The sequence below is a fragment of the Molossus molossus genome, unplaced genomic scaffold (genome assembly GCF_014108415.1).
Source record: "Molossus molossus isolate mMolMol1 unplaced genomic scaffold, mMolMol1.p scaffold_m16_p_8, whole genome shotgun sequence".
NCBI classification, from domain to species: domain Eukaryota; kingdom Metazoa; phylum Chordata; class Mammalia; order Chiroptera; family Molossidae; genus Molossus; species Molossus molossus.
Window position 1 is genome coordinate 14129093 of NW_023425402.1, and position 21725 is coordinate 14150817.

The following is a 21725-nucleotide window of genomic DNA, read 5'->3' on the forward strand; positions in this document are numbered from 1 at the left end:
GGTTGAAGGAGTGCAGTGAGGAAGACTAGTGGTGTGGAGCTCGGCCCACACAGGAGCCCAGGGGGCAGCAGGAGCACAGGGGTGGAGAAAGACCCATTTTGTTCCATAATTGCAGTGCATGCTGGCCTGGCTATTAGAGCCCAGGAGGCTCTCTGGGTTTCTGGTGGGGAAGGATAGGCTCATAAAGGGCATGAAAAGGGCAAAAAGCTCTGGGCTCTAAAGACTACCTTAAGAATGGGCATGGCCTGGACCAATACAAGAGAGTAGGCCATGATCTCTGGCATGGAGGTGGCCCACTATAGCCCGAGTCTTCTGCCTCATGGAACTGGGTGGACCAACAGGATGGTTCTACTCAGAACCACCAACAGACAGCACACGGGGCCACCCTACTGCAGGGCAAAGCAAGTACAAGCCTTCTGTGTCCACCCTGTTAGTCCTCTGGTTTGTTGCCTTGTCATGGACCCCGATTCTCCCAAGCCCTGACCTCTTTTCCCTTACAGATTCTATTCTAAATCCCCATTTCTCTTTGTCTGACTGCTGTGCCCTCTCTAATCACCTGACTTACCCCTTCACCCAACTCCTTTTTTTTTTTTCTTTTTTATTCCTCACCCGAGGATATTTTTCTAATTATCAGAGTGGGAGGGAGGGAGAGATAGAGACAAACATCGATGTGATAGAGCTGCATCAATTGGTTGCCTCCCACACGACCCAACCAGGGCTGGGGATGGACCGCAACTGAGGTACCTGCCCTTGACTGGAATTGAACCTGTGACTCATTGGTCCGCAGGCTGATGCTCTAACTGCTGAGCCAAACCAGCCAGGGCAACAATTCCTTTCTTTTGTAGCTTTTTTCTAGTCACTTTCTGGCTGCAAAAAACATGGACTCAGGATGCCTTGGTCACTCCTCTCCCCACTAATGGGCCTGCCAAGAGGCAGAGTCCCAACCCTGGCACTGGGTCTCCTAGCCTGACCCACCCTGCCTCACTGTGGGTGGTACCAGCAGAGCCAATCACAGCAGCACAGGCCTGCCTATGGGGCTAGTTGGCATCTGGCTTTGGTGACAGTGGGCAGCTCTGCATGAAGAGGAGCTCGTGGGAGGTGCAGGTCCATCTAGATCTGCTTCCAACCCAGGGCACACATTCAGGCTCCTGGGTGCCTGCAAGGGTCTTTGATCTCACCTTCACTTTGTCTGCCTTACCCAGGGAAGGTGCACTCACTGCTTGGTGTAGTGGCCACAGGCAAAGTCTTCACCATGTCAAACACTCCCGCACCTGGTGCTCGTCAGAATCCCACAGTGACTGGTCCAATTCCACAAAGAGGGAAAATGGAGTCCTGCTTGATAATCTGCCCAAGTTACATGCCATCCAGTGTGTGGCAAGATGGGCTTGTGGCTCCAGCCTGCCAGGTGAAAGCAATTTTGACCACATACCCTCTGAGAGGGGTGGAGACCCATCTGTCCACTTAATCTCTTGCGAGAGGCGGGTGCTAAGTTACACCCTGTTCCCTCCACCTTTGTCCCCACACTGTCATCCTCACCCTAGGAGTGACTCCTGGCGGGGCATGAGAGCCTCGACACCAGAGAGCTCTTCTTCCCTTTAGACAGCAAAGCCGCCCTCCTGCCCCTGCCAGATGCCTAGCAGTCACCACACAGGCCACATACTCCAACTCCTGCATTTTATTTCTGCAGAAAGCCCCAGCCTTGCCTGGCCCTGATCCCATCTGCAGGGCTACCGAAAGGTGGAGAAGCTCTGGGTGACGGTGCAGGAGGCATAGGGCACACCCCGAGATCGAATCTGCAGGGTGTGGAAGGTGAGGGGTGGGTTGGGGCCTGAGGAGCCCGGGTTCAGGGACTCAGTGTGAGGCTCCATCACAGTCACAGGGACTGCATAAGACAGCATCTGGGGCCGGTCATCGTGGCGTCTCACTGTGCCCTTGCTTAAGAGGTGCAAGATGCAGGACAGGACATCAGTGCTGCTGCAGGCAGACCCCCTGCCAAGGCCACTGACCAAACTCCTGGGAGGACATGGGCCCTTCTGCCAAGCCTCCAGCACCTGGTACGGAGAAGGAAGGGGGAACAATAGGTCAGAGACACCCTGCTCACCCATCTAGCTTCCACTCCAAGCACAAACTACCAGGCCAGTAAGCTCTAAGGACACCAGGTGCACCCCAACCTCAATCCTCACACCTACAGGCACCACAGTAAACAAGGCTTCAGATGCGGATCCACCTCCCTCTGTGGACTGCGCCCCCGACCCCAAGCGTCCTCACCTACTGCCCACCCCCACCCACCAGGCAGACGAGCTGGTCAATGTGCAGCCCCTCATCTCCATGGGCCTTGAGGACACGGAGAATGAGGCAGTTCAGAAGGTTTCGTCTCTTCTCCAGGCTCCTACCCTCTTCACCCTCAACTTTCAGGTAAGTCTGAGGTGGGAGGAGCCACACGTTGCCCCTCCTTGGCCTGGGCTCCTCGCTGTCATCTCGAACCTTGAGCACACCTGAAATGAGCACTCGTCAACTTGATGGGCAACCCCTGACCAGGCTGGTGGGGCTCAGGCCCCCCTGCCATGAGTACATACCTCCTGGGACATCCTTTTGCTCGTGAAGGTCCAGGGGGCCTCTTGAAGAGGTGAGAAGCCCGATCGCCTGGTTCAGCATGTCTGCAGAGAGCCCCGAGAGTGCCCGCAGACTCTCCACAGAGACTGCCTTAGAGAAGGGGAGGGAACATTCAGGGCTTCCCCAAGGGGCGGAGCAGAGAGGGTGGAGGGAAGGAGGACAGAAGTAAAAGTTTAGGAAGAAAGGGGAGAGAGAAGGGAGGAACAGACAGCTGGGCCACCTTCAGGTCGTTGAGATACAGCAGCAGCCACATCTGCACGGTGGATACATGCAGGGTCTGGTCCCCAAACTGCAGCTCAGCCCGGCCCAGCCACGTCCACTGCAGCCGCCGTGGGCCCTGCTCCAGGGCAGGGTAGCTCTGACCTGAGAGGGATCAGGGAGGAGGAGGGAGACGAAGAGCAGGGAAAGGAGGGAGTCGGGCTGGTGAGGACACTCCACTGGTTGAGCTTCGGCCCCACTAGCCCCAGCATTTGAGGACACTGGTTCCTGGCCTGAGCCTGCCAGAGCTCAGCCTTCTCTGCTGCCTCCCAGGCATCTGGGAGCCAACCATGTGCATAGCTCTGTACCAGGCAGGCTCTGATTAGTGCCTTTGAGTGTTCCCCATTTTTTTTTTAATCCTCACCTGAGGACATTTTTCCATTTTTTGTTCAGATAGAGCGGGAGGGAGAGAGAGGAAGAGAGAGAGAGAGAGAGAAACATCGACGTGAAAGGGACACGAGTGGCTGCCACCCGCATGACCCAGCCAGAGCCGGGGACAAACCGCAACTGAGGTACATGCCCTTAGCGGGAACCGAACCCGGGTCTCTCTGGAGTGCAGGCCGATGCTCTAACCGCTGAGCCAAACCGGCCAGGGCGAGTTTCCCAGTTTTTAGGGAGACAAAACCATAAAGGAAGGAAGGACAGGGGCTCTTCCTCAGCTGGAGTATCCCTGAGAGAGAAGACAAGGTCTCCTCCATTAGTCTGGAACTCCACGGGTAGGTCCGATTCTCTTCCCCTCCTTTGTGGCTGCCTAGCTCAGGATCAGCCCTGCCGTGGGGAGCTGAGGTTACAGTGACCAACCAGGAGCCAGACACCTACACTGAGGGAGACAGAGCCCTTTCTGGTGGCTTCAGGTGCCTCCTGCCTCCATCCTCCTCACCACCCACAAAGAGAGTCCAGGGTCTTATTTTAAGGACAGAAAAAGCAATAGTCTGGCGATCTGGTGCCTGATGGCCCCACCCTCCACCCCAAGCCTAAATTCTTACCCTTTCTCCTCAGATCCACCCCATCAAAGATCCCAACCTCAGGATCCACCCCAACCCCAGCTTCCTCAGAATCCCAACCTCTTCCCAGCCCCCAGTTCCTTTTGCTCTGCTCCTCACTCTTATTGTAGAAGTTGGAGTATCGATTCAAAGTGCCCCTCAGGTAGGATGGCAGGCAGGTTCTGGGGTTCAGTGTGTGGCAGATGGAGTCAATGGGCCAGCAACGTGATGACAAGACTAGCACAGACACTTCCGGTATTGCCCCTTCATAGTAGAGGTCCTCGTTCTCCTCCTCCTCTCCCTCCCCCTCTTCTGCCACATCTGCAGCTGCTGCTGCCCCAGCTTCCTCGGCTTCCTCTTTGCGTTCTCTCTCATGCTCCTTGCCCCTGGCCTCATGGCCCACCTGAAGAAGGAACACAGGGTTCCCAAAAGCCAGTGGGCCTCCTCTGTTCTGCTCCATGCTGCCCTTCTTTCCTGTTCTCCCATTTGCTAATCCCTTCCCTGGCACCCACCTGTATTTTCTTCTCTGTGTCCTCCAGCCTCAGGAGTTCCTGATCGAGCTGCTGGAGCTGGTAGACATGGAACTGGCGCTGCAGCTCCTCGGAGGTACTCAGGCTCTGCAGCATCTGCTGGGGGAGGCGGTTGGGGAAGCACGAACCGATCTGCTCCAACACGGCCCCCTCCAGCCAGCTGGAGCCCAGGCTCAGGAGACGGTCCGCCATGTAGTGCCTGCAGCACACACAATCCAGGCCTGGCCTCAGTGTAGGCATGTGGCATGGCTTAGCCTCCAGGTAGGACCTGCAAGCTAGCCCTGCCCCTGTCATCTGCCTCCCCCTACCTCCCACTCCCTAGGTCCACACTCACTGGTAGTAATGCTCAAGGGTGGTGGCTACTTCCAGGCCGGAGAAAATCAGAACGGTTTCTAGGCATCGCTGCAATTGCGCCAGCATCTCCATCCCCCGGGCCCCACCAATCCGGCTGCCCTGGATCCGCTGGTCAATGTGCCGGGCAAACTGCTCGCTCACCTGGGCAGTGCGAGGAGCACAGGAAAACCATGAGTGGTGAGTGGGAGCAGTGAAGAGGGTCTGACACAGTAGACAGGAATGGCTCAAAGCTTCATAAATTGGTCAACACTTTCATAAAACTTTTATAAAGTTATTAACAATTGTGCAAATCAATGTTAACAATCAATATTAATATGAAGTGTTTTTTCGTGTCAAGCATGTCTAAAAGTCAAACTAATGAGAAAAATTTATTTTTTAAAGTATTTTTTATCGAGTTTTAGAGAGGAAGCGAGAGGGAGAGAGAAAGAAACATTAATGTGAGAGCGAAACACTCATCAGCTGTCTCCTGCACATCCCCTACTGGAGATCGAGCCCATAACCTGGGCATGTGCCCTAACCAGGAATAGAACTGGTAATCTTTCCATGCACAAGATGATGTCACACCTGCCAGGACTAACATCAATAATTTAATATGAGGAAATAAGCTATGTGAACAAAGATGGTCACATTGCAGCCTTATTCATGACACAGAACAATCGGAGGCAGCTTCTGCCTCATGCTCCCACTCCACCATTCTCTGCTTACCAGGGAGCTTGTCACATTTTATTCTTTATCATTTGCTTAACTCTGTGTCTGAACTACACCAGCCAGGGCAATCTTCAACTCTTATCACAGTGCCTAACACATTTTAAGTGCTTGTTCAATATTTATGGAATAATGGGAATGGAGGAGTAAATTATAGTATACCCATTAGATGGAATTTATGCACAAAGAAAATATGAAGGCAAATAGCAATACTGGAAGAGGCTTTTAATGCAATGATCAAGGAAAACAGGATAAAGCAGTTGAGCTACTCATGAGTAAATTGTTAGAGCATGCATTCAAATAGGAGAAAATATATCAAGATATATTAGAACAGCATGCTACAGGTCACTATTTTTCTTTTTGAATTAAAAAAAATATTGCCCGGCCCTGGCCAGTTTTGCTCAGTGGTTAGAGCGTCGGCCTGCGGTCCGGAGAGACCCGGGTTCGGTTCCCGCTAAGGGCACGTACTTCAGTTGCAGTTTGTCCCCGGCCCTGGTTGGTCGTGCGGGTGGCAGCCACTCGATGTGTCCCTTCACATCGATGTTTCTCTCTCTCTCTCTCCCTTCCTCTCTCTCCCTCCCACGCTATCTGTACAAAAAATGGAAAAATATCCTCGGGTGAGGATAAAAAAAAATAAAAATAAAAAAAATAAAAAATAAAAAAAATATTGCCCGGTCAGTGTGGCTCAGTGGTTGAGCGTCAACCCATGCCCCAAGAGGTCACCGGTTTGGTTCCCGGTCAGGGCACATGCCCAGGTTGTGGGCCCGATCCCCATTGGGGGGCATGCAGAAGGTGGCCAATCGATGTTCTCTCTCATCGATGTTTCTACTTCTCTCTCTCCCTCTCACTTCCTCTCTCTCTCTAATATCAATAAAGAAAAAATTAAAAATACGTTTATTGATTTAAGAGAGAAGAATACGGGGAAGAGAGAGACACATCAACCAGTTGCCTTCCGCATGCTCCCCGACCAGAGATCAAATCCATAACGTGGGTATATGCCCCGACCAGAAATTGAACCCACGACCTTTTGGTCTATGCAATGACGCTCCAACCAATTGAGCCACACTAGCCAGGGCTTTTCTTTGATTTTTTGATAACATGGTTATATACCAATACATGTTGCTTGTTGAATGGGACTGGAAGGATGGGCCATTTTGAGGAGGTGGGGAAGGGAGAGTTTGTGGGACGAGGCCCAGGACTACGGTGAGGGTGGGAGGCTTACGTGGGCAGCTTTGAGAAAAGGGAGCTTCAGCAAGGCCCCAGCACAACCATTCCGCAGCGCCAACAAGAAGGCTGCCCGTGGTCCAAACAGCTCAGAGCTCGACTTCTGCAGATTACTAAACTGCTCACAGTAGCGTGGCACAAAGTCATCATCCCGCCAGTGTGAGGTCAGAAAACTGTTCACCTGTGGGGAAGGGGAAGCAGCGTGAGAAGGCAACCCAACACACCACTGCAGGAATACCCTCCCTCCCTGCACCCGCCCCTGCCCACCTGCTCCTCCACCACTGCCTGCCAACAGCGGGTGAGGTTTTTCATGATGCTGCTGGGAAGCCCCCGGGTAGCCAGGGAACTCCAGTCGTGGCTTCTGTTTCTGCCCTCTGTGGAGACAGAGGGAGGGGCAAAGGTGAGGTAGGGGCAGCCCTTCAGCTCCTGGGTCCCCATTCAAGGCTGAGTTCTGGGGCCTTTCCTGACATGTTGCCACCCCAAATGATGCTCTTGAGTGGGGGTGACACACACTTGGAAGATGAATAGGCTGAGCACATAGGGAGGGGTAGGGTGAGAGGGGGCAGAAGCCACAGTATGTGAGTGGGGACACACAAGGCAATGTCCCTAACTGAGCTCCTGTCTGAATCCCAGGTACTCACTGGGCCGAGGATCGGCTACCACCACAGTGGGCACCTCACAGGGCTCCACGTGCACCAGCAGGTGGGTAAGGCGACGCACCCTCGAGGAGAAAGCTGCTGCACGGCTCTGAGGGTTGTGGGCAGCCTCCCGACACTCCAGGTACTGGTCCAGCAGCCAGCCCAGAGGGCTGATGCCATCCTCATCTAGAGGTCAGGAAAAAGGGGCCAAGGGAGGGCATGTCTCCCGGGCAGTGGGAGAGGCTGGCTGGGCTGGAGTATGGAGAAAGAGCAACTAATGGGATGATACAGGGAAGGGAGGTAGCAAGGCTCCTCCTAACCTTATGGTGTCGGCTGGCACCTGAAAGACATGGGAAAGGAGGTGGCCCCTGGGCTGTGAGAAGAGGGGCACTGATGCACATGTCCCCAAACAAACACACACGTCCCCAAAGGGCCAAGAGCATAAACCAGGTGGCTCTAGGGCAGAGCAAGAGGCCAGTTAGTGGGGCCAAAAATGGGATGATAAAGAGGCTGGGGGTCAGACAGTTACCGGGGGAGGTGATGTTCTGCACCAGGGGGCTGACCAGGGCCTCCCAGCAGGTCTTGCCCAGCGCTTGGGCAGCCTCGTCATCAGGGAGGAAGCGATCAGCAAAATTCTGCTCCTGGCGCAGAGCCCCATTGAGTCTAGGGAAGAGGATGGAGGAGGAATGTGTCAGGGGCTCGAGGCATAAGTGACCACAGTGTCCACCCAGACTAAGATTGCCAGCTCACCTCCAGTAACCAGACCAAATCCCCACTCGGTACCTGACAATTCCCCTAACGTTAACGGGCACATCCCACTCCCAGCCCACCAGAGAAATCTCGTCTTTGTTCTTTCCTTCCCTCTCCAAATTGTGGAACACTCCAGCCCCTCCCCAAGCATGTTAACTCTCTTATGCCCTCCACAGAACCTGCCCAGCAGCCACCTGCAACAGTCTCACCTTTTGTGCACACACAGGCACACACACACACTTGCACACACCTAGAACTCAGGTGCAGGAGGCTCCTGCGGTCCTCTGCTATGTCCTGGCTCCAGGCCTGCGCCCGAACCATGTAGAAGAGGCGTGTGTGACGACACAGCTGCTCCCGGAACACTGGCCAGAACGTAGGCTTGGGGCCCAGGACCTCCAACCCCCGAATGCGCGTGTCAATGCCGCCCTGCAAGGTGCACGGGCCTGTTTCACCTGGTGCAGTTCCTCGGGGTGGGCTGGAGTCAGCCACACCCTCATGCTTCACTCCTGGAGCTGCCCACAGCCCAGGTTGGCGCTCTGGCCAAAGATCTACAACAGCTACAGGGTGCAGAGCCCCATGCCTGGGAGCCACACCCCACACCCCTGCTCGACCTGCTGGCAGCGTTTTATGCGGATCTGGATAATGGGCCAGGAGCGGTTCAGATTCTCCAGGAGGATCACTCTGCTGGCGGATGGCATCACATTGACCTGCGGGAGGGCAGAGAGGGCTGTCACCTCCACCTGTGTGAATGAGAGTGCTGAGAGCACTGAGTCTGTTCCTGTCCCCTTTCTGTGTCCCTCTGTTCCCCAGCCCTGGGATGTGTGGGGTCCTGATGAAAGGGTGCTAATGTCACCCTCACTGTGCAGGGCTTGATGCCATCACATAGGCTAGGGGATAAAGGACTCTACTTTCTATGGGGGGCAAGACAGGGAAGAATGTAGGAGTCTGGGCAGGAGGGTTGATCCTGTGAGGGGTAGTCTAATGACACAGGGGTCCCCTACCGAGTTGAGTTCTGTGTTAAGAGAGCTGGTGCTGTCGCCCCCAAACACCACCACCCTGGCCGGCATGTAGCTCGAGTCTTCACCAGCCACCAGCAGAGTCAGCTGCCTGGGAGCAGGGAAGAGGAGCCAATTGGAACTGGAACCAGTCATATCCTTGTAGACAGAGCCGAGGGGACCCTTTGGTCACGTTCATGGGGGTGGTGCTTCCCCAAAGCCAAACAAGGAAATCATGAGAAAGTGTAGGTGTGGCCAAGCACATGCATGGAGATGTCACCTGATGAGGACGCCCTGGTGCATGTGCACGGTGATGTAGTGGGAGCCGGTGCTGCCGTTGGACTCCCAGTAGGTCTTGGGGTTGCGGTCCGTCAGCTTGTTGGCCCGGTGTGGGTTGGAGGACACCTCCATCTTCTCCCAGCACTTATCCTCCTTCACTTCCACACTGGAGCCTGGAGCAGTGGGAAGGGGTGACAGTCACAGCCTGGTAGGTGTGGAGTGAAAACAGAAGTAGGTGTGGGGACATGGAGTAGTGTGGAGACAGGCACAAACCCTGGCACAGATATCTGAGGAACACGTCAAAGAAGGGGATGTTGATGGGTCGGTGGGATCGTCTATGATCTTCGATCTGGCCCAGCACCATCTGCAGCCGGAACATGAGAGAGAAGGGGCACAAGGAGGAGGGAGGGACAGAGAAACACAGAAACAGGTATGGAGAAAGACCCAGCAGCAAAGGGGCTTCCTCCATAACACTGGCAGAGTAAGTCCAGGTGGGGCAGAGGCACAGAGAACAGCTGCCCCCAGGTTTACTAGACTCACCTGCCTTTTCTAGCCTCAGAGGCACACCCACTGCCTTCCACTGCTCGGGTTTCATGTTCTTACCCAGCTGTGGACCCACAAGCTTCCCTTGTCCTTCCTCCTGACCTGGATACAGCCTCCCAAGATGTTGGTGGTGAGTTTCCTGTAGAGGTGGGCATGCTTCTCACACTTGAACACCATGTCCCGCAGCTCCTGAGCCAGATCCAGCTTCCCCAGGTGCTTTTCCAGGGCCTTGGAGATGGCATCTCGGGCTCCCAGCTGATTCAGCACCACGGCATAGTCCCTGCTCACTGAGGCCAGTTGGTGCAGGAAGGAGATCAGTTCCTGGAGCACCTGGGGGCGCCACGGGAGGTGAATGAAGGGGACAAGGCACAGGCCACAAGGGCATCTGCAGCAGTGTTTACTACACACCCACTGTGGCTGGGTGCTGGGGCTACTGCAGTGAACAAGACAGAGTGAGGAAACAGAGACAGGGATGTGGAGGACATGAGGGCTGGATGGAATGAGAGAACTAAAGACAAACTGAAATAAAAAAGACAGAAGATGCCCTGCCCCCCCTGGTGTTCTCGACTGCTGAGTATGTTTGCAATAGGTGCAGAGAGCACCCTAGTTTGTTTCTTTTTAGGCCCAGCTGTCCCAAGAACCAACTGTGGGGCTACATTTTGAGATCCTCAGGCACTAAGCAGACACCTGCTGGCAGGGAGGGGGCCGAGAGGGACCAGATGCGTGTGTGCACACAGTAAGTCCACCTTGGAAACTGAAATCTGGATGATAGCCAAAGGTGTATACTATAGACAGCCACTGCCACCATGGCCCTAGTTCTAACCCCTTACCAAACCTTCCGTGTCCAGGACGTCTTTGTGGCAGGGGACTCTGGGAGGTGACGGTCCCTTCTGCCTCCTTTATTTGCTTATCCCCCACAGGTTCACCCAAATGGGAGCCACTGAAGGTCTTAATGTAATACACACATAAACTTTTGTGTAAAAATGGAGAAGGTGCCCTAGCTGGGTAGCTCAGTTGGTAAGAGTGTTGTCCTGATAAGCTAAGGTTGTGGGTTTGATCCCCAGTCAAGGCACATACAAGAATCAACCAACAAATGCATAAATGAGTGGAACAAATTGATATTTCTCTTTCTCTCTACCTTCCTTGCTCTCTCTCAAATCAATTGAAAAAAAAAAAAAAGGAACCCTAGCCAGGTAGCTCAGTTGGTTAGAGCGGCATCCTGCTACACCCAGGTTGTGGGTTTGATTCCTGGTCAGGGCACATATAAGAAGCAACCAATGAATGCATGAATAAGTGGAACAAGAAATCAATGTTTCTCTTTCTCTCTCTAAAATCAATCAATAAAAAATTTTTTAAAAAGGACATGGCAAATAAGATCATACATTTGGGTTTGTTCATATGTGCATAAGGAAACACAGGAAGGATATATAAATTAATACAAGAGGTTACCATTCCTTAGTGGTATGTGTGTGGGGGCACTGGGAAAACAGGGATTCAGGTGGGAGTGAGAACTCTGTGTATACCTTGTTATATCATTTTGCTTTGTGAACTATGTAAATATATTACCTATTTTTAAAAAATTAAATTCAATTTATAAAACAAAACCCCCAAAAAAGAAAAAACCCACAAAACCCAAACCAAGGGCACAATGCTCCACTGCGCCCTTCAGAGCCCCACCCAGGAGGTGTGCTTTCAGCATCCCCTGGAGCAGGGCAAGGGTACCTCTCGGTCAGTGTCTGGGGACTGCAGGCAGGCCATGCAGGCGTCCATGGCCTCATGCCAGGGGAGCAGCAGCGCCTCAGGGAAGTCCACCAGCCGCATCAGGATTCTGGGGAGCAGAGGTGGGAGGAGAGATGTGTGGCAAGCCTCAGAGACCCCTCTGCCCACCCCACCTCTCACCACCCCATCACCTCAGAACGGCCAGGTGCAGGGCCTTGTTGGCCGCTGGACTGCCGAGGCTCTGCATCAGCAAGAGGAAGGGCTGGGGCTGCCGCTGCAGCAGAAGCAGAGACTTGACCTCACTCTCCTGGGTCCCCTCTGAACTGAGGGCTTGCTCCAGATCCAGGATAATTTTCCCAGCTGGCCCATAACCCTCCACCAGATGCCGCAGGGGACTGCTGGGGCACTGCGTCAGGGATTCTTTTGCTACAGGACGAGGGAAGTCACAAGGGTTGGCTACCGTTATAGATGTAAAGGATCAGAAAAGGACAGATTCCTAACTCTTATAACTCTCAATCTCCCTAAAAGTTAGGTTTCGTGATCTCATAATGTACTTATAAAACAGCTTCATGACAAATATAAAAGGATATTTTATATCCTTAAAATTGCAAAGAAGCTTCCTGTTTACAAAAAGCAGAACATTGCCCGGCCAGTGTGGCTCACTGGTTGAGCATCGACCCATGCACCAAGAGGTTACCAGTTCAATTCCTGTCAGGGCACATGCCCAGGTTGTGGGCCCAGTCCCCAGTGGGGGGCATGCAGGAGGCGGCCAATCGATGTTCTCTCTCATTGATGTTTCTATCTCTCTCTCCCTCTCCCTTCCTCTCTCTCTAAAATCAATCAAGCAAAAAAAAAAAATTAAAAAAAAAAAGCAGAGCATTTCCCTGTATCTACAAGCATGCAATAATCTGTTTTTCTCTGCACTAGGAAAAATTAAATGTGAAAGGTGGACTTTTTAAGGCTTTAAATGCTCTCAATTTTCTACCTTTACATCTTCCTTCATTTTGTGGAGGGAGCACAATGTCTGCTTCTCTCATTCATTGCTCATCTCTAAGTTTGTTTCTCCCCAAGATGCCATCTCTTCCAGACAGGATTGCAAAAAAAATCAGCACAGACCTCTCTCCTGGGTTCATGCCCTCCTAAGAAGCCATTCTGTCTGTTTGGTGCCCTACCTTCTTCTCTGGCTGCATCTGCTGATTCCTGAGGCTGGGCCTGGGCTTCCAGCAGGGATGGGTAAGCCAGCTGCCCTGCCAGGGCCTCGGGCACATATTTCCTGTAGACACGGCAGTTGAGCAGGTCCCTGAGGGCACTGTCATCGAGTCGCTGTGGCAGAGCCAGCAGCAGGTCCTGGGCCAACTCTATGGGCACGGCCAGCTCAGCCAGGATCTCGTCATCCAGAATCTGCCATTGGGGAGAAGCTCTCACTGCGGGCAGCCCGGCCAGCGCAGAGACTCCAGGGGTACCTGGTAGGGGTGGGGGTCTCTGCATATGCCTTCTCCATCCTGAATCTCTCCTGGCTGGCCCTCCCAAACAGCTTGCCAACACCTCTGAACAATTTTAGACACCCCCCCTGCAGCCCCTTACACTGTCAACTTCCACATCCCATCCAGAGTCTTCCAAATGCTCTATCACAATCTATCCCCTGCAGTGGAGCCCCCCAACTTCTGTGTGCCTCTGGGCCAGCTCTACCTCCTCATTCAGGTTCTCCTGGAGGATCTGAAGAACCTCCTGATGGTCAGGTCCATCCAGCTTCCTGATGAAGAAGAGGAGCTCCCACCACTCAGCCTGAGTCAGATGTTCACTCTCCTCTGTGTCTTCGTCCTCAGGCAACACGTAGGGCACAGCATAGAGCTCTGTCATGGGCTTCCATCGCCAGGAGGTCAGGGCTGGGGAAATGGGTCATAGGGCACAAGGATGTCACTGCCTACCCAGCCAGATCATTGCTCCTGTGCTCAAAACTTACTTCCACTTCCTCTTTGGGCTCACCTACACCCTGGGCTCCACTGACCACTGCCCCCTGGTACTCATCAGCCTCAACCATGTCTCCCATGTCTTCCTGAAAACCCAGAATCTCCAGCATGTGCCAGTGTACCCAATAGGTACGGCCAGTTGATTCCCACAGCACCTGGAAGACATGGGAAAAAAAGAGAGGAAAGGGGAATAGAGAGCTCACTTAACGACTGGCTGTGGCCCAATGATGAGGACATATAGCCCTCAGATGACCCCTAGCCAGGTTTGGAAAAACCTCCAGATAGCAAAACACTGGTATAGGGAGAACCAGGACACACACACAGGAAGCTTTCCCCTATTGGCACTGGCTCTCCCTCTCCGCTCACGTATCCTTGATGGCTTATGCCCCACACTTCCTCAAACACCCTGTCTCCTTGACCCTGACCTTTGGAAAGTCTTGCCATATCAGTTTCTTCCTGGGAGTTTTCCTGACCCCATAGCCTCCTAAACCCAGATTTTCTCAGCTCTCCAAATGGTCCCCCTTTGACCATTTCAATTCCCTTGGGGGTTTTCTCCTTGGGTGGCCTGCCAGAGGCCCCTGCATGGAAACCCCAGCTAAGCACCACCCAAAAAGATCCCTAACAGTGTCCCACCGCCACGCGCTGGCTCACCTGCACAGGGGGCACACCGTTGTTGCTCTGCCGGAACTCGCCCTCGTCCCCAGCACTGATCTCCTCGTAATCTTCCAGCATCCGCACTCGCATCCCTGGCTGCAGTGTATCCCGCACATACAAGGCATAGGTATTGCCACTTGTGAACTCAGAGCGAGGGCGAAACCGCCTTGACCTCCTGAGGGAGGGCTGGGCCTGAGTGGATGGTAGCCCTAGGCCTACATCTGCCAGCTGGGGCTGGAAGATGGAACAGGAGGACCGAGCTGAGGGCCCCTGTCTGCTTGAGGCCCAGTCCCAGCGCATGGCCTGCACCAGCTCTGAGATCAGGGTGCCCATGGCCATGCTGAATTCCAGCTCCAGCCTACCCTTCTCCCTACTCAACTCCTCCGGAGCAGAGCTGTTCTGAGCTCCTGGTTCTGCAGCACTGTCATTCAGCTGATCCAGGAGGGAGGTGACATGCAAATAATGCTTCACCAGGGAGAAGAGCAGCCTTCCTGGGACCTGTAGGACACAACTTTGGCTTATGTTTACTTTGTCCCAGCTTTAGCCCCTGTCTCCACACCATCCTCTACGGACAGGTATAAAGGCCTGGTCCCTAGATCTTCATGGCTCCACCTCAATGCCCCCGACAGAATACCTGTGGCAGCTGAATGCCCTCGAAAGACATGGGGTGTTCAGAGAGTGTGGCCTGTGCAAACAGAGCCAGAAGAGCACAACGGCTGTCAAAATCCAGGTGTTTCTCAATGGCCTCTTGCTGGCTCAGTGACAGAAGGATCTGGGTCCGAGTCCCTGTAACCCACATCCCAATCAGTAACTGCTCCCTAGCCTCAACTTTCCCAGGCAACTCTCCTAACACTCCCTACTCCCTCAGTCCAACCCTTTTTCCACCACACACTAGGAATGACATTTGCCGATTTGCTTCATATATATATCCTGCAAGAGTCTCGTCTTCCTTTGTTTAGAAAGCCAATTATGAGGTGCTTGGGGACTCAGTCTTTCTTTCCTCTTTCTGCAGAGGTGCCCACACCTACCTCCTCACCTCCTTTTCTTCCAACTCTGAGAGAAAAAGCCACAGATCACTTATGTACTGATGAGATCAGAGGCTCCTGCTACAGCATCCTGTGAGGCCCTAAACTGATCCAGCCCCTCTCCTACTCTCCCTCCCCACACAGCTCCTCACCAGCATCATGGGAGGCCAGGGCTTGTATCATCCGGCCTGCGCTCCAGCGAACCTGATAATCGGGACTACTCAACATGTGCATGAGCAAGTCCAGGACCCTTGGGTCTTTGAAGACCCCAGTGAGGGGCTCAATGCTGGCATAGGCGCTGAGCACGTGGACAGTGTGAAGCAGAGGAGCAGGAGGGATGGTGCCCACACACTCCTCCAGTTGCCGAAGGGCCCTCTGAATCAGGGACTTCACATCGGTTTCCATCTCCCCCAGCACAGATTTGTCCAGGGTCCCAGCCTCCCCTGCAGTCTCCTGGGAAGGCCAGATAACTTGGCCATCCTCGCCCAGCATCTTGTGGCAGTTGGCATAGATCTCGTCATTGGACATCCATAGCAGGATGTGCTCAGCCTTGCAGTCCACTTGGTTAGAGCCCCCTTCCCCGTCCTCCCCACGCCTGAGGATGAGCCAGCGGATCTGGTACTCAGGATGCCCATCGTGGCCCACTCGCTGGCGGATCAGCTCATCAGGATAGGCATGCAGGCCGGGCCCCAAGGGCACTCTGAATTCCCTGTAGCGGAGTTCCCCCACCATCCTGGCACCTGGGACAAACAAGGAAAGGGAACAGGTAAGCGAGAATGAGAGGGGAGGTCAGAAAATCAAGGACATCCAGGAGAGGGGAAGCACATGTGGTACCAGCTGTTGGGCTGGGTGGGGTAAAACAGGGCCCAGGAGTTGCCTGCTGCAGGCTGGGTGGGACCAAGCCTAAGTAGAGAAACACTGGGGTGCTTGTTATGAGAGAACACAAAATTTGGGGCCAAAAGGGGGGGTCTAAGGCCCTGCAGCCTAGAGTGGGTTGGTTTGGAGCAGTGTGGTAAGGGGAGTGGAGGCTGGACAGCCATAGAGTTACAAGGGAACCCCAAGGCCCTAGGAGATAGGTGGAGGCAGCCCTGGGAAGGGAGTATGTACAGCCCAGAGCTGGGTGTGTTGCGTGGGGGCTGAGTAGTGAGACCGGAGTGTGATGGGAATTGGTGCTAGCTCCAATGCTTGAAGCACAGGAGCGTGAGTCGCAAAGGAAACGGAACTGGTGGTGGAGCAGGGCGCAAGGCGTGATGGGCTCGGAGGAGGGGCTGGTGGGCTGCAGGGACCATGACTGGAGGCAGTGGAGCAGCAAAGCCGAGGGGGCCCACGAGCAGCACTGGACAAAGTGCAGAGGAGACCCGGTGCATGAGGGACGCAAGGCTTGGTGACCAGGGTCGCAGACCTGAGAAGCCAGGGGTTGAGGAGGGAAAGGGGCGCACAAGGTGGGGGTGAGTGGCTGGGCAGGATAAACCAGAATCCTGAGTCACAGTGGAACAGGGGGACGCGAGGTTAGGTAGGAGTAAGGTTCGGTGGGCTAGTGGGGGGAGGAAAACCCGGGGTAGGGGCAGGCCACCTCAGAAGTAGATGGGAGTCCTGGTGCGAGGCCTGTCCTTCGCTGAGCTAGGGCCGCAGCGCAGATGATGGCGGCGACGCTGGCTGGCGGAGATTTGGGCCGGGCCTGGGTCCCCCAAGGGGGTCGAGGTGGAGAGGCGGGAGGGGGCGTGCCTCCGCAGGACAAGCGTGGCGTTTGGGCAGGGGGCGTGGCGTGCAAGGACGGGGGCCAGGCCACAGCCGCCACCAAGCGCTCAGCTCTGCAGTGGCTGGGGCGGGGCGGGGCGGGGCGGGGCGGGTCCCAGCCCATGGTGCCACTCCCCCAGATCTGGGGGCTCTGCCACCCGCCCAGAATCTGGGCTCATTTCCGCTGCACCCAGCGGAAAGCTAGGGGCCCTGGGAAAGAGCTGGGGCGGAGCCGAGGTTGCCACCTTGGCGATGCACGGCACCTCCTCCTTCGTGCCCCCCTTTCCTCTTCCTTTTCGTCCTTCCTCCTGCCACCGGAAGTACATTCCCTGTTTCCCCTAGTTATAACTGTATAAGACCTTGGAGGTCATTTATTACTCTTCCATTACCTATGAAGGGACTGACAGAAGGGGGGTGGCTGGAAATGAGGGAGTTGCAGGCTTAGTCTTTGCCATATTGTCCTTCCGGATCTCCTCCCCACACATTGGTTTGCTCTTGTGGTTCCCCAGGTCCAGCATGTACCATCTCCCCTCCCAAAACACCAATAACAGATAAAAATGGGGGTCATTTTATTAGAGTTCAGGGATATCAGCTTTGGGCAGCAGCTGAGGGTAGCTTCACATAACTCTTCATTGGGGGCAGTGGCCGAATCTTTCGGCCAGCCCAGCCCCCCTTTCGGTGCCACAGCCCGCTGGAAGGCCTCTTGCCCAGCCAGCGGTTCCGCCCAGCCTTGCCAATGACCCGTTTGTTATGATTGACGTTGGATACTCGGCCTACCGTTGCTATGCACGTTTCCAGCACCTGACAGAGAAAGCAGATGGGAAGAGAATGCACTGTGGGGATAAAGAGCCTGACAATATTGAGGTCAGGACTCTTGGGAAGGTTCTTAACACTCAATGAGAGAAGGGAGAGGACAGGGGAAAAGCACAACATAACAACCTGCGTGCAGGTCCTAAAGGAGTTGAAAACAAAAGATACTGTTCTCTGCCCTGGCTGGTTTGGCTCCGCAGTTAGAGAGTCAGCCCGAGGACCAAAGAGTCTCAGGTTTGATTCCGGTCAAGGGCACAAACCTGGGTTGCTGTTCTACCCAGGCCCTGGTCAGGTCGTGTGGGAGGCAACCAGTCTATGTGATAGATCAATGTTTCTCTCTGTCTCTCTCTCTCACCCTCCCTTCCACTCTACCTAATGATAAATAGAAAAATATCCTTGGGTGAGGAATAAAAAAAAAAAAAAAAGACACTGTTCTCTATTGCATTATGATCCCAGCCTGACTAAGCATTCCTAGTTACGCAGCAGAAAACGACAGACCCAGCTGGGGGCAGTTCCTAACATAAAACACCTGGGAGCTATGTAGACCAGGAAAAGTACATTCCAAAAATTCCTCCTTTGCTGATCCCTCCCACATGTACCCACACACACACCTGCATCTGCCTCTTAGAGGGCAGCTGGATGATGGCTGTCCCATTCACTTTCCGTAGTAGCACACCGCATGTCCCTGGGGAAGGAGAAGCAGCTTTGCCATCCTCCACAAAGGAGGAGGTGGGGGGCAGACTTACAGGGGCCACACCCCACACACTGCCCTTGCTTTGCCCTTTAGGAGCATACACACTGGAATGGGATGCATGCAATGTTTTAAGTCAAAACATAACCAACTCTTCATTCTCATTTTCCTTTTCTTCTTTTCCTCTGCCAGTGGATCAGATGTGGGCCCATGGTTCAGAGAATTGTGACCTGGACTTCCAAATTGTAAGAACCCCCAAGAAGCTCCTTTTTTCATACCTGCAGCTCGGATATATTGGGCCCCCCGGCCTGGCTCACTCTCCACATTGTTGATGAGGGTCCCCACAGGCAAGGCCCCAAGAGGATGTGCATCCCCTTCCCGAGGAGCAACTAAAAGAGAATTTCATCAGCAACAGAACACTTGCGGCCTCCCAGCCCATACACATCCAGTGGCCATCTCTCACCTGCCATTCGGCCTATGTGGTCAGAATTCAGGATTATATCTCCTGCCTGCATGTTTTCTGTGGCAACGATCCAGCGTTTCCGGCTTCCCCCAGCAACCAGAGCTATGTCTGCTGACCTGTTCAGGGTGAACGACAGGTGAGCAGACCATCTAGGCAGCCCCACATCTTCTGAAAAGCCACAGAGCAGTCATTCAGTCATGCCATCATCACCCCACATCCTGAACTTGCCTACAGGGATCATAGCGGACATGGATGACCTTCTCCTCAAAGGGTCCTGGCTTGGTTTCCTGCTCCGGCCGGAACCGAAGAAAGTCAATCATGCGATAACGTTGCTTATGGCCCCCACCAATACCATGCACTCGGATTCGGCCTGTGATCAGGACAGTGAGGGGACATAACTCTGGTCAGATGAACAGGCCTGTACTGGGCAGAGAACAGTGTTTCTAAACATTATGACTCAAAAAGAAAATCATAAAAAAATCTCACAGCACAATGGGGTAGATGGGGATGGGGAAACACATCGACCTTGGTGAAAACATAATTATAAAATCATTAAAATTGTATAAAACTTCCAGATAGCCCTAGCTGGTTTGGCTCAGTGGTTGGAGCATTGGCCTGCGGACCAGCGTCCCAGGTTCGGTTCCCGCTAGGGGCACATACCAAAAAAACAAAAGAGCAAAAAAACTTCCAGATAAATTCTCTTCAAATTACTAAATTCAGTAAGTTTACTGAGGGCCAGGTAAATAGTGCCCAATTTCAACTGTTACCAATTTTTGAAGGGTGTGAAGAAAAATGTCATGAAACTTGCTGTGTGTGCCGTTTTCAATTATGTAGATTGTCTTTAGGAGCACAGACCACTTGTTTGTTGCTTTGTATTCTACTCTTGTTCTTATACACATACTACATGTAGAAGGAGTCCAATAAGTGTATTTTAATTACATTCTGGTGTCTATCAATATACAGAACTAGGGTCCTACTATGTTGTTTTCCTTTACTGTTTAAATCCTCTTGCCCTTGCTCCCACCTGTGTGGTCTCGGCCCCCAGACTTCCTCATCTTCAATGGTACGGTGGTGTACTTGGTACGACTTTTCCAGGACACAAACTTGGCACTAAGGGCCACAGAGGTAAGGAATGGGCGGCAGGGGAGCAACGTCAAGGCAGAGGGCAGGTGGAGGAGGGCATTGTTTGTCACCTGGAGGTAAACATAAATTTCTTTCATTTCAAAGCTAACTGAAGGAAAAGCATCATAGAACCAAGAGAGAAGGCAGAGATCAAGCTTAGCTTGTAGCCCACTTCCTTCTGGAAGTGTCCCACACTAGATGTCCAAAAACTCTATTCTTCACAGTTCGCGCAAATTCCAGTGTGGAATGTTTATCCAGGTGTATGAGTGTTGATTACCTCTCCTCATTTGATCCTTTCACCACTGAAGTATTTCTATAATGGAATGTTCTCCCCTTGATGCATCTACTAAATCTGGCTCAATTCTCCTTCTCCAGGAAACTCTTCCTTCCCTAAACAATTCCCTTCTCCAGAGCTGGTAACTTCCACATATCCATGTATCATCAGCAGCACCAATGCCTTTTGCCCATTTACATTATGTTTCTCTATTAGAATTGTTTCCTTCTTGTATTCCCAGACTTTCAGAGTAGGTTCTGAATTTTAAGTATGCATCTTCCAAATGTCATTAGCAGGACAGGTCCAGAGCGACTTACAACTTTTCTTTTCTGTGATTCACAAATCACCCACTAGGGACCTTGTAATACCTTTACCTTAGACTCCTATTCTTGGTATTTTGCCCTGCATTCTCTAACCTCATCCTTAATGGTTATAATGGTTATGATACCCATTATTATATAATCTCAGGCTTTGAAGCTGACCACCTAGCTCAAATGGCTTGTGTATGACCTTAAATTGCTTATTAGTTTTCTCATATAAAAAAATGGGAATAGCCCAGTGTGGCTCAGTGGTTGAGCATCCACCCATGCACCAAGAGGCTGCCGGTTCAATTCCGGGTCAGGGCACATGCCCAGGTTGTGGGCCTGATCCCCAGTGGGGGGCATGTAGGAGGCGGCCAATCGATATTCTCCCTCATGAATGTTTCTATCTCTCTCTCTCCCTTCCTCTCTAAAATCAATAAAGAAAAAAATAAAAATAGGAATAATAATATAAGGTATAACTACCTTGCAGAATGGTTGAAAAGAGTTCACTTATTTAAAACCTCTATTACGTAAGCCTGGCTTATGATAGGCACCCAATAAATGTCTATTATTGAAACCTGTACAACCAGCTATACATAAAGCACTTTCACCTTCAACATTTCGTCTGAGGAATCCGGCGGCCCCGTGTGATAGCAACAATTATGGAGGAAGCTCATTAGAGTAACTGATCCAAGGTCATGGGGTCGGTGTGACTAGTGACCAGATTCGCATTCCCGCCTCCCATTCCCGGAGTGCCTTCTCCGGCAGCCCGAACAGAAATAGCCTCATTCCGGGGTAAGGTAGGTTACCTGCGCGGCCGGGAGCATGCTCCGGCCAGGGGCGGCGGCAGCCGGAGGCGCCAGACTCAGAGAGCCTAGAGCACGGGTCAGGGCACGCAGAGCCATGAGGGCGGCCAGGCTCCGCTGGGCTCTTATGCTACCATTACTTTTAGCCAGGCAGCCTGGCGCTCCAGGATGACTTTCAAGACACCCCGCGCCGTCGCTCCCTCATGACGTAAAGGAGGCGGAAGAAGAACCCGAGAGCAAGCTGTATACACACCTTCTGCACGTGGCCAGAGCCAATCCT

The 21725-nt window shown here is 53.1% G+C and overlaps 2 protein-coding genes across 2 annotated transcripts; both read right to left on the reverse strand.

The window, feature by feature from the left end:
• Positions 1 to 1699: 1699 nt before the first annotated feature.
• On the reverse strand, positions 1700 to 16954 carry CUL7 (cullin 7). Its single transcript, XM_036247963.1, has 26 exons — positions 16814 to 16954; positions 15393 to 15980; positions 14850 to 15001; positions 14213 to 14713; positions 13578 to 13716; positions 13281 to 13477; positions 12764 to 12992; positions 11783 to 12017; positions 11595 to 11700; positions 9975 to 10202; positions 9603 to 9693; positions 9331 to 9502; positions 9057 to 9162; positions 8667 to 8762; positions 8306 to 8481; positions 7835 to 7968; positions 7309 to 7491; positions 6935 to 7041; positions 6666 to 6848; positions 4719 to 4879; positions 4367 to 4583; positions 3975 to 4257; positions 2834 to 2976; positions 2577 to 2703; positions 2290 to 2495; positions 1700 to 2051 (listed from the first exon to the last, which is right to left on the reverse strand). The coding sequence occupies exons 2-26, from the start codon at positions 15970 to 15972 to the stop codon at positions 1728 to 1730; spliced, it is 5076 nt and encodes a 1691-aa protein (XP_036103856.1). The 5' UTR covers positions 15973 to 15980; positions 16814 to 16954; the 3' UTR covers positions 1700 to 1727.
• Positions 16955 to 17524: 570 nt separating this feature from the next.
• Positions 17525 to 21607, reverse strand: MRPL2 (mitochondrial ribosomal protein L2). Its single transcript, XM_036247962.1, has 7 exons — positions 21449 to 21607; positions 19966 to 20134; positions 19170 to 19311; positions 18942 to 19057; positions 18757 to 18867; positions 18399 to 18472; positions 17525 to 17778 (listed from the first exon to the last, which is right to left on the reverse strand). The coding sequence occupies exons 1-7, from the start codon at positions 21542 to 21544 to the stop codon at positions 17566 to 17568; spliced, it is 921 nt and encodes a 306-aa protein (XP_036103855.1). The 5' UTR covers positions 21545 to 21607; the 3' UTR covers positions 17525 to 17565.
• Positions 21608 to 21725: the final 118 nt, after the last annotated feature.